Raw genomic sequence first — 13142 nt, 5'->3', positions numbered from 1 at the left:
TCTGACCTTTTGCCTACAAAAAATACAAAATCATGCAAGTTGCAGTCAAAATGTTTCATGGAACTATTTTTTAAATCTGGAGAGATAAACTATAACTCCATCCCATTTACTCAAAGAAGAAAATTAACCTGGATTCTACAAGTCAACAATAATCACAGAGAAAGTTATATCAAGCTACTGAACTTTCCTTATGGATGAAAATAAATTAGCAAAGACAATTCTCACCTGTTCATTTCAGTATTTTTTAGCAGTCACTAAGTTTAGCCTTTTGACTTTTCTACTATAAACGCCTACCAGTTTGAAAATTTAAATTGGTAAATGTCAAGTTGTTTATTTGTTTAGAATAGTGCTAAACTGAATATAGTACAACTCAGCACTATATTCCTCTGACATTACAAAACCAAATGCTCCAACCAAATATTTTTAGCTGTTTTTTGGAAATCTTGCCAGTTCTGGGCTTTCGTTAAATTTATTTGCCTTCAGTTAAGTTCTGGTCGGGTCCGGTTTCTCCTCACTGCTCTCTGCTCTGTCCCCATGAATCCTGCTGCCCTTTCACGTCACAGAGAAAGCCAGATGCATTCACTCTCATTGTTTGAGAGAATGAGGCAGTGGGAAAGGAGAAAAATACGACAGTCAGTTTGCTCAGAGAACATCAGATTAACAGTTTCTGCTCACTTGGTGTACAGACACCAGAGCTGTTTTATATATATATATATATATATATATATATATATATATATATATATATATATATATATATATATATATATATATATATATATTTCTTTTTTACTCTTGACTCTTTCTAGCATGTTTACACATTCTGTCCATTTTGTTGATCCCTTTTTAACACTTTAAATATATAAATGGCTGTGCTATGTTCTAACAACATAATAAACACAATTTGGTAACTTGCAATGAGATTTCTTCACATTGCTCATCTTCAGCTGAGAATTAAATCTCCATGGGAAAGAAATTTAAAAAAACCCACAGATTAAGGGATTGAAGGGGAACCTAATAGCATAATGAGGTTCTCATGAGGCTGGTCACCTGACATGGAAAAGGTACTATGGGGATAGATTCCTGAAAATTATAGCTTAGATTAGTGGAAACATGCTGTTACTAAAAGTCACCATTATACTTACAGCTTGATAAATGTTGCCTCTCTGCATTTTCTGGTTTTATTTAAATAAATCATGGTTACAAAAATCGCAACTAATATTCATAGCATGATTACTTATAAAGTTAGATATGGAGTGGCCAGCTAACTGTTCCCATCAGGAGCAGAAGACATGTCACACCATGTTTTATTATTCTTAAAATAAAAGTTGAAATTAAAGCATCTGTCCCGTCATGGGACACACCAGGCTGTTATTGAAATTTCAAGAGGATAAAACAAAATGTCACAATCTCTTGCAGCCTGCATGAGCTGCAAACATGTCTCAACAAAGAAAACACAATTTCCTATTGAATAACTTCTCACACCTTTTAAAACAATTTACGAAGACTAAAAACAGAAAACAAGGAGAGTTAACTACTTAACAATCTGATAGAGCCATGCATTGGAAAAACATATTAGTTTCCAAACAATCCAAGAGAACCAACAGTTGTAAAATAATTCATGTTAGATTGTTTATGTTGTTTTTTGTACTAGAAGAAATCATTGATTTATCCTTTAAAATAAAAGTAGTCAGATCATGTTTTACAGCAAATTACATTTCGTGCTAATGCCATGAAAGTACCCTGATCCTTTAGAAATTTAACACAAATGTTTAAAAATCATAAGAAGAAAGTCTTTCACACAAGTTCAAATTGATGCAAATTATTGAAGCCAGTAGTACGATTGTTATTAAAAAAACAAACAAAAAGAACAGAAAGGTATAATGGTTTTAATGGACTGCACTTGATTGCCAATTCTGTCTCCCTCAGTGCTGAAGCTCAGTTTGGGTATATGATGAGTGAAGACAGGAAAAAAAGAGAGAAAACAACCAACCACTAGGTTGCAAATTTAGTGGTGCCCTCTTCAGTCTGTGGCAATCATGCTCAAATATTCATGTGGTGATTATTTATTTATGCTAAAATGCTACACGTGGCAGCTAAAAACAATTTGGTTTGTGATTTGGGCCTTTGAGTAATGCAGCACTAAAGGATAAATGTTTATGCAAGTTTGGTCCCATTAATTACATCATACCTCTTGGAGCTTTTTCTTTTGAAGATTTTCCCCTTTTTGTACCGAATTTCATTATCTACGCCTTGGAAAGTGATACATAAATTACCTTTTACAAGACGATGATTATACATTGCATAATGTATGTATATTATAATTGTTTAATGTAATGGATCAAAGCAGACCAACAATTTCTTCAGTTTAGTCAGACAAACCACATTAATTTGAAATCTGGTCTGTGTAATTTCTCCCTGTGCCTCAGTTTTCTGCCAGACTGAAAGCCAAACAGCGTTAGCGAAGATCACAGTCATCTGTATATCATGGAGGCTGCAAAGTGCATTGATAATGTTACGGAACAATCAATGTTTAGGGGAATCCACTTGAGTACTTTGAAAGTTCAATGCAATACCTCCTATTCCTACAGCGTGCACTTTGCTGCCCTGTATTAAACACATTACCAATGATGTTCAGCTTGAGCTTCAGAGCAGGGCTTTTGGAAGGAAACACAAACAAATGCCAGAATTACTGTAACAAAATAATGGGTAATCCCGTCTAATGTTTATTTGCTAATGCCACGATCAAACCAATGAGAGGCCAGGGATAACAGAAGCAGCAGCAAGGAGGTAAATGTCTGCTGCATCATCAGGATTTGGAAACAGCCTTCTTGCCATCATTTTCTTATACTTTGAACATGAAAGTGCATCCATCAGCACTTTCCTACAAACCAGGAGCAATGCTAAAATGATGGCCCAAGTTCAAAACCATTTCTCTCTTCACCTCCATCTATTCTACTGGTCTCTCTCTTTAGATAGAGGCCTTTATGCACCATTAACTCAGGGCTATCCATCATCTGTCTCTTTGTCTAGAGGGCTGTAATACACCGTTTCAGACTCCAACACGAGTCTTTAATGAGGCTTACACTGTTCGTGAGCTACAACTTCCAGTCAAAGTGTTTCAATGTTCCAGAGAATCACTTTCTGAAGTGCAACTACAGGTTGGTGTGCAGGAACTAATTTGACCCTGTTGAGGGCAATGTACTTTGTAATAACAGATTAAGTTAATTCAGCATTCAGCATTAGGTTCTGCTAAACACCATGCAGGAGTAGCACTTTAGTGTTAGCAGTACTAATGTTCATCATTAGTGCCATACAGTTAACACAATTAACTTTTTTGCCAGAAGTGTCTAATCACAGAAACACAAGCAACTCAGGTGAAAATACTTTAAAAGCTGTAGTTTCTTGATGTTTTGTTTAAAAATGAAAATATGTAAATTAATATGTGTATGATACTTCATACTTGTGCCTTAGTTGAGTTATGTAAAACTTTTTATGAGGCTAAAGTAACTGAAAAGTGAGGAAAATTATTCTTACACCGTGTTCCAAATTATTATGCAAATTGGATTTGAGTGTCATAAAGATTAATTTTTTGTTGTTCTGTTAAATTTATAGATGGTATTGTGTGTCAGGGCTCTTTGAATCACTATAATTAATTTCAGAGAGCTGGGTTGATTAGTTTGTCTGGTGAGCTCAATTAAAGGAAATCTACTTAAGAAGGATGTTCCACATTTTTAAGCAGGCCACAGGTTTCAAGCAATATGGGAAAGAGAAAGGATCTCTGCTGATAAAAATCATCAGATAGTGTAGTGCCGTATGACAAGATATGAAAACATTAGATATTTAACGAAAACTCTTCACAGTATCGTTGTACTGTGGAGAGATTTGTGGCTGATTCAGAACAAAGATGGTTTGTACAGATAAAGGCCTAATGAGGAAGGTTTCTGTTAGACAAATTCATTGCATTAAGAGAGCAGCTGTTAAAATGCCCTTAAAACGCAGCAAACAGTTATTTGAAGCTGCTGGTGCCTCTGAAACCTCAAGGTGGAGGATCCTCCAGAGGCTGGTGGTGCATGAACCTAATATTGGGCCATCACTAACCAGAACTCACAAGCAGAACCGGTTGCAGAGGGTCCAGCCATACATGAAGATTAATTTTCAAACAGACTTGTTCACTGATGACTGCTGTGCAACTCTCATTCAAAGAATGGCCGTTTGCAGTTCTTTATAATCCATAAAATGTTTAGAAAATCTGCTGTGCATAATAATTTGGATCAGTCCATCTTCAGTTTTTTTATTTTTGGAAAAAATACTGTTCTCATGCAGAGATTTGTTCAGTAAAATTTGATTTATCTTGTAATAGTTCATGACTTGAAAATCATACTGACCATCTTTTGCATTGACCATTTAGGAAAATCTGAGAAAATATCACTTGCATAATAATTTGGAACACGGTGTAGATCCAACAGCAAACCACTGAATCTCTCTTTATTAAGTTATAACCAAGTGATATTTAATATATTTTGGTAATCTTAGCAATCCTGCAGATTGTAAAATATTAATGAGACTCAACAAGTCAAGTTTTTCCCATGAGCTCATGTGGGAGGCAAGTAAAAACCAGTCAGGCAGTGAAACAATCCCAGGACCCAATGGCTTAGTGAGAGTCTATAAATCCTTTAGGCAAAGAGGCCAACTCCACTGCACTTTGTGTATTGTAGACAGAATGGATAAGCAGGTGTTTAATGATTAGCATGAGGCTGAGAGGAAACCTGCTGATGCTGGCATACATGAGCATGACTTAAAAGCCACTTTAAAAAGCCTCAACTACATGGCTGCCCTTCAAAGTAACAGAAGTCCAACGTTGGCAAAGCAATCAAGACCTTAAGTCTATCCTGTTTCATAATCCTCTTCAGGAGAGTTTGAGCAGCCTTGGCACATGCTTAGATGTTTTGGTTCGACGCATATCAACTTTAGCAAAAAGTAAAAGTAAAATAATTGTGTTTTTACTCTAAATGTCTTACAAATGTCAAATTTGCTAAAAGCTCATCCTAAAACTGCATTAAAAACAAAACAAAACAGTGCTTTCCATTAATTCCTGGAAATTGGATCTTCTTTCTCTACAAGTCAATGCTCATGGCTCCCATTAGCAGCCAGTTGAACACAAATAAAGCCTTTCCATATTTACAACAGAAGCACAAGGACGGTAAATGTCAATTACAACCTTCTTGTCCTTCCCTGGGATCCCCTCAAGCAACCCCTGGTGTTTCCTGAATGCTACACTGAGCTGTACTATTGTACATGACTCAATAGCAGGCTGCGCAAACATCCGTCTGCATTGTGCACCAGTCCGCCCATGAATTATTGAAAATGAGACAGAGCCACGGAATTCATGCGATCCTCTGCCCTCTGCGTCACCTAAATACTCTTCCACCTCCCTGCTTTCCAGCATCCAGTAACAACTACTTTACTCCCAGTAATATGGCCTCATGCTACTATGTTTTTCTCCCTAAAGCATTTCATTATGCCTCAGATGTGTGCTGATTAGCTTAATTCTAGGAGCTAGCCAAAGTAACAATTACGAAACAAAAGTAGAAGAGAAGAAACAGACCTCAAAGAAGTGTTGGAAACTGGATTAAGTGGATGAGGACCTAATGCCCACCAGTAACCCTTTAATCCACGAGTTGAAGGCAGGAAGCCAGAGGGAAGAGAAATCCTGTTTGAGTTCATTAATTTATCTCGACAGTCGCTCAGATGACCTGATACTTGTTTGGGATGCACACTGCAAAAAAAAAAAAAATAAAAATCTTACCAAGTATTTTTGTCTAATTTCTAGTGCATATAATCAGACAAAATTAACTTACATGTAACTTTTCAGCAAGATACAAAAGCTTGTTTTAAGTTAATAATACCTAATATTGATGGAAATAAATATTAGGCCCACTGGAAAATTATTTCACTTATAACAAGACCTTCTACCCATGTTACAAGTGAAATAATCTGCCAGTGGAATTAGTACTTTTTACCAATATTGAAGTAGCATTGATTTAAAAAAAGTTCCTATATCTTGCTGAGAAGTTAATTGTACGTCAGTACACTTAAAATGAGACACAACTAAGAAACTAGACAAACGTTATTGGTAAGATTTTGTGTTTTTGCAGAGTAACCAGTTGTTTTTTCATCTTTAATGTAAGCTATGAACTCCAAAGTAAATTGAAGACTAAAATATTTTATAAAGCAAAAATAAAACTTAAGATGATATGGTTTGATTATATTATGAGGCTCAATCATTTTGGAAAGGAGTGGCCAGATCTGTCAGATTGTGAGCTTGTCCTGAGCACAAGCCTCTTCAGATCACCCTGCAGATTTTTAATTGGATTCAGGTCTGGACTTTGGCTGGGCCAATCCAGAACTTTAATCTTGTTCAGGTGAAGCTAGCGTATGCTCTGAGGACCGATAAAACTGATGGTTAACTAGTATTTGAAACCTCCACATTCCTGTTTTTGCAGCAAACATCTTCTGGATTCACATCAGAGTATTTGTTCTCAATTATATTTGGGACTCTCAACTTTTTATACTTCTAATTTTCCCCTAAACAATTCCAGTTTGATTTTAAATGACCTGAACAGGTTTAATGTCGCATTATAGGTGGAAAATGTTTTTGGAAACCCTGGGATTTTAACAAGCCAGTTGTTTTATGTCCACCGCGTGAACTAAACCTGCACAGTCACTGCCATTGATCTCTTCATGCTACATCCAAGGCAATCATTCTTGCTTATGTAGGTAATGGTGAAACTGCAGCTGAGAGCACAGATGGAAATAAATGTCCGAGTACTTTTCGCTAGAAATAATCAGAAAATCATTACAGCGCTAATGCAAATAAATTACTGTTGCATTTGAGACGGCTTATATGTGTACACCTTGTTTTACATTAGGTCTATTAGATTTTCTGTGTATTAAAAGCAATTTCTGTGCAGTCTGTTGAACTTGACACTGATATGCTGATGATTAAGAGGTTCGGTTTCTCAACATGACGGAACATTAACACCGACTCAAAACCAGTTATAGGAGTAAGCTCATTTATAATGGAGCTAGTACTTTATGAATGTTAAGAAATGGACTTAAAACAAGCGCTTATATCTTGGTAAAAAGTTACTTTTAAGTTAGTTTTGTGTTATTTTAAGTGCACTAAGATATTTGCACCAGAAAAGAGACTAAAATTACTTTAATTAATTAAAATTAATTAAGATTTTGTGTTTTTGCAGTTTCTGAGTTGATGCATTAATGGAGATACTCCAGTAATTACGTTTTTTTTTTTTCTTTTGGATCCAGAGCTACTAAATATTAAGAAACTATTTTGCTTTTTATATATATATATATATATATATATATATATATATATATATATAATCCATTAAAAAAGGAAGGCGAACAGGAACTGGCTGAAGAGACATTATAGAAACTTATATTGACCAAAAAACGTCTCAAGTCAAAACTCTAAATGTAAAAAATGAAGAATTTTAAGCCTTTACCAATCAGTATGTAAAAACAAAACAAAAAAAAAAGACAGAATGGTGTACATATGTCGATACATAACAAATATTAAGATGAAAAGTACCTAAAAAAATTTAAAAAGCCCCGAATAAAAATAATAAAATAAAGCAGCTAAAAAGCTAAACAACTTAAAAGTTAACATTTCAGATGGTGTCAAAGGTCAGAGAGAAGATAAAGTATTTAAGAAGAGAAGAAGCCTGTCTGCTGTCCAAGGGAACGTCATCCCGTAATTTACCAGCAAAAGCGTGGTTTCCTCTGAGCTCACGCTTCGTGATCAGGAGCTGCTGACCTGAGGGAGTGGAGGGATGCAGCAGCTCGGACAGTCAGGGCGGGGCAAAGCCATTAAGCACTAAAAACAAATGCAGTTCATTCTAAAATTAATCCTAAAATACACACAAAGACAGGAAGGGAGAAAATGTGGTCAGACTTTAGTGCACCTGTTAAGAGACGTGCAGCAGCGTTCTGTAACCTCTGAAGCTGAGAGATGCAGTGACCACTGATTCCTCTGTAAAGTGCATTGGAGTCACTCAGCCGTATTTCAGTACTTCAAGCCAAAAAATTAAGCTTGCATACAAAGTAAACTCAGTATACACACAGGGAGGTGTGTATCAAAAATGTATTCCAATTAATTTTAGCTAACAAAGTTCAACTACCAGGGAAACTTTACAATATAAAAGACCAATAAGAAAATGATTTACATTGTAGACATTTAATGTTATGGCCTACGTAATCATGAGGAAGACTGCTGGCTTGACAGTTATTGCACTGACATGGAGAGAAAGCCACAAAAGATCAGTGCTAAAGCAGCTGCTGTACACAAGAATGTCAAAGGAAAGTTAAGTGGAAGGAAAATGTGTGGTAGAAAACAGTGTAGAACAATTTGATATCTTTGTTGCTACTGTACATTTTACAACCAAATTGGGTTTCTCTGGTTGAACATTTAAATGGGACATTTACAGCTACGAATGTCCCATTACTTCAACCACAAGTAACATTACTTAAGCTTTTAAAAAGATGCTTTTCTTCTAATCTTTAAGATTATTCAAAGTGCTGCATCAGTTTCCACTGAGGACGACATGCAAAACGGATGAGCGACTTGACTAAAAGGGGAGAAAAAAAATAAATAAATCGCAGCACTCTGAAAACTTTCAGTCTAAAAAAAAAAACTAACATGAGAATTGAACAAGCGCCGGCTGAATAAGTGCAGTGGCTCTTCATGCTACGGTGAACACATCTAGTTCTCCATCAGCCTGAATGCAGGAGACAACCAAGAAACTTTGCAAACTCGGCATGTCACACTTTTAAACTGAGCTATTGGCTTACATAACACCCGCCGCTGTTAAACTAATCGGAGATGGCGGCATCAGACGAGGCTTTTAGGAGCACATGAAGACAGCTCTGAGGAACTGTGTAGATGCTAACCAGTCGGTTTGGATCGTCTTACGCTCTTAATTCTAAAAAGAAATTATCTAATATGTAAGAAAATAAAAGATGGACAGCAATGCTTTGTCATTCTTCATAATCCACTCTGTCAGACTGAGGTTCTGAACTTGCTTTAAAGCTTGTTTATAGGCTTGATGGTCGTCAGATGTATCTTTGGTTAAATTTTAACACTGTGTCTTCTTTTGCATTATGCGTCTCATTCGGTTCAGTTTATTGCGCCTCCATTGTATAATAACATGTTTTATCTTTTCTCTTTGGCTGCACAAGACTCAACATGTCCACATCAAATTGTCTTCAAGGTATTTATGATTTACAGAGTTTCTGCAGGTTTCACCAACTCAAATTTAAGACTTTTTAGGACCATTGTGAGTGGAATTTAAGACCTGAATCATGACAGCAATGTCGGAACTTTGTCCAGTCAAATGGCAATGATGGATGCAAAAACGCTAGCTAGCTTGGAAGAGTATATTAGCAGCTACTTACGGGTAACCTTAACCAACTTGAGTCACACAATGCAACAAGAGACATCAAACTTTTGCCTGACAGAAAGGTTCAGTGAGAAGAAAATATGATACACAAAATTAAAAACTTATCTCAAGACAAAATTTCAGACTTGTGATTAACACATTAAAGGTCATCCTGCTGTTTTATGAATTTAAAACATTTTAATAATGTGAAGACACAGTGTTTTATTACTCTTTACTTCTCCTGATGTGGGAAACATCTAAATCAAACTCCAGACTGTTTATGATCCTGTGAGAATCTCACACTGGCCCACGCCTTGTTTGACTGCAAGTTTCACATAGCAATTAGACAAACCTGGCTACATTGACACACAACAAAAAGAGCCCTCATCACACCACCAGTCGACTGGTGACTCATGCAATCCCAGTACTTCCTAATCGAATGGCATTCAGGATTTTTTTTTCCTGAACAGCGCAATCTCTTTAATTTCACCCCATCCTTTTTGGTCGAACCGATTACAACAAGGTTCAACCTAATCAGCATCCCACATCCTATCAGATGCTACCCCCACTTTGCATGCGTCTGGCTCATTTTCAATCTGCACAAAGCAGGGATTTCATTTAATCAGCTAGCTGCAACAGTTGGGAGGCAGAGTCTAAGCCTCGAGTGAGCATGAAGACCTGGCCGGCTCTACGTTTCAGTAGAGCTTGCTCTTTCTGGATTACTGTCAGACGCATTACTGGATGCAACCAGCATCCATGCAGGCTGGCTGCTCCACTGCTGCCCATTGATTTGACTGGCAGGAAGGAAACAACTGGATTACATAATTCATGCGACTACTCCATTTGTACTCTCGCTTGACTGGGAGGGGGTCATAACAACAACGCCTGCATGCCCTGACGTGATCACCTCAAAGGTGTGGACTCCACCTTTCAGTTGTTCAACCACAAACAAAATAGAGCTCAAGTGCAAAAACACTAACTTTATCTTCTAACGTGTCCTCATTACTGTTACAGTAAACATGCTGTTATATATATATATATATATATATATATATATAAACAAAAACAGCACCATATTCAATTGCAAAAAAATAAATACGACAAGAATATGGAACTGGATTGTTATTAAACATTCAGAATGCATTCATGATGTTCCCCTGGTCACTGCGGCAGACAGAGAAACTATTCTCTAGGTTCTTTAATGAAATGTGAATTGCTAAAACAAACTGTTATGGCCTAACAAATTGATACAATCTGATTGTAGCTTTCTTCTTGCACTCTTCCACAAACTGCATGTTTAGACACGAGTTTAAAACCTAACAGAACAGCCATTCACTTTAGTATTTTGATAAATATTATTTTTATTTTGTGTGCATCAAAGTTCATGCGCTTGGTTGATACATAAATAGACCAAAACCAAGATTTGGGTGTGTTTATTTAACAGAATTAATCAAAACCAGATTTTTCAAGATTTGAATTTTGGCAGACCACGGAAAAATTGGCCGCTTCCGATCCCGTCCTGATTGATTGCTTCCACAGCTTTCCCCCTAATCTACAGGTTTGTTTTTGTTTACTGTTTTATTTTCACCGCAGCTACAAATTCCTAACACTCTGTTCAAAACAACTGGGCTGACACGGTTTAATGAGTCGGAGCGCGTGTTTTCACTCCCTCTCTCGAGTGCAACTTTATCCACGAGAAGCTGTTTCTGCTGAATTCGAAACCAGCCGAGTGATATAGTTTACATGTTTTTACATCCGTTGGGTCTACGGAGAAGACGGAGGCGATAAAAGGCTGTGTAGGATAAAGAAAAACTCACATATCGGCTGATGAGAGTCCGAAGAGTACTGAAATCCATCCCCATCCTGCTCGTCTTTCCTCTGCCAACACTTCTTCCCTTCTTCTATTTCTGCGTTTCTATTTCCCCACAGCCGCTGCCTTCCTTTTTATTTTTCTTCTTTTGTCCATGACTTTTTTTCTCAGGCGAGTCTTCTTCTTAAAGTGGAAAGGGTTTGGTCCCAAGAATGCGGCTCCCGACACGGGAGACCGGTTCTCACCTTCGAAGCCCGCAAGAAGGAAGCGCACAGTGGGCGTCTTCTACGGCACTTTCAGCGCACTTCATCCAGAAAAAAGTGAGCTTACCCTCGCTTCAGGTTTTCTCTTGTGCTCCCCTCTACCTGAGCGCCTGTACTGATAATCTTCTTGTCTCGCGCAGTGGGCAAAGCAGATTTGCTTTTATGTACGTCACGAGAGGCCAGGTGGTGCCTCTGGTCTGAGGTGGGACGCATGCGCGCTCTAGTGATTTCGCTGTGTAATTGATTAGTTGTTTTAGTTATTTATTGGTTATCGATTAGTTGGGGCCGGCCGGACTGTCCACCTACTGTTCATTGAATATTAATATGCGGCCATGGCAATTCTTTTCACGCAAGCCTTTTAGAATATGAAAAGTAAATGTGCAGACAGCAAGTTTGACTGGAAAATCAAATCAGCACTGATAGGTAACTCTTAAAACACTTTTGAGCCCCAATCCCCACATTACTGAACGTTATTCTAACTTTAGGATGGGATTTGCATTATAATTTTCTCCAAACTGTAGTTATTCCTGTTGGACACTTTTTCCTTCCACTTAGCCTCGCAGTAATATGCAAACTTCGTAATAAACTTTGGTGGCTTCTATACAATTTTATGACAAACAAAATGTCGGTGTTTTTAAATTAAAAGAAACAAATGCTTTAACTATATTACCCCATTTGTTAATCTATATAATTACGAACAAGTTTAATTTAAATTGGAATAATAGAAATAAAGCAACTTTCCAATGAAAACTTTCCAATGAAAGTTTTGGAAAGTTTCATTGGAACTTTCCTGTAAATCCTGTAAATTTACAGGATTTACAGGATGGTAAATTCAGGATAATGAGCACTGTTCAACTTTATTGGTCTTTCAGCACTATATTTCTACTACATTTTCTAATGGTATGATATGCTATGTACAATTAATTTGCAAAAAGTAAAAGGATACAGTTATTTGATCAAAACATTCAGCTGACAAATATAGTCCTACTTATATCACTAAGATGTTGCCTCTGACAGATGTCTCTGTGGCTGTACTTTATTTTACTTTAATTATTTACAAAATCAGTTATTTAAGTATCCTTAGTTGGAATATGCCAAACAAATTGCAAATAATGTATTTTGTAAAATAAATGCTTGAGCTCAAATTGGAACCACAGCCCGCGCTACTTTGTTTCAAGGGGGAAATATTTTCATTAAAATGTCCTTTATCCGTTTCCTGGAGACGCTTTCGGCGGGTTCATGTTGAATCATTAGTGTAAAGTTAGATAAAATAACACCAACTACTTCTTGTTTTTCTCCTTCAAAATAAATTCTGTCAAGATATTTGATTTAAGAAAATATTAAACAAAACATGCCATTATTTGGGGAAGTTTATGCGTTTCATCGTTTCAGTCATGTTCTAAATGAAAATATATCAGAAATTCTATATATTTTTAAATGATAGAACTACTTTAAAATTGATTGCTGGTATTGCTTTAATTTAGCATTTTATTTGTTAGCTTCTACTTTATTTTGTAAGTTAGAGTTTCACTTTGAGATTCTGCACATATTGCAAGTTTGCAACTTTGAAAAGTAACTTAATATATAATAATGTGATACATTCGATAT

At 36.6% G+C, this 13142-nt stretch overlaps 1 protein-coding gene across 1 annotated transcript in view; it reads right to left on the bottom strand.

The window, feature by feature from the left end:
- Positions 1–12039, bottom strand: part of atp11a (ATPase phospholipid transporting 11A) — a 39432-nt gene extending 27393 nt beyond the window's left edge. The window contains exon 1 of the mRNA XM_044110502.1: positions 11279–12039. Coding sequence (XP_043966437.1) covers positions 11279–11323 — 45 coding nt within the window. The 5' untranslated portion in view covers positions 11324–12039. The remainder of the gene's footprint in view (positions 1–11278) is intronic.
- Positions 12040–13142: the final 1103 nt, after the last annotated feature.

Source organism: Gambusia affinis, linkage group LG24 (assembly GCF_019740435.1).
Source record: "Gambusia affinis linkage group LG24, SWU_Gaff_1.0, whole genome shotgun sequence".
Classification (NCBI taxonomy): Eukaryota; Metazoa; Chordata; class Actinopteri; order Cyprinodontiformes; family Poeciliidae; genus Gambusia; species Gambusia affinis.
The sequence above is the reverse complement of the archived record's forward strand: the minus strand, read 5'-3'. Positions and strand labels throughout refer to the sequence as shown.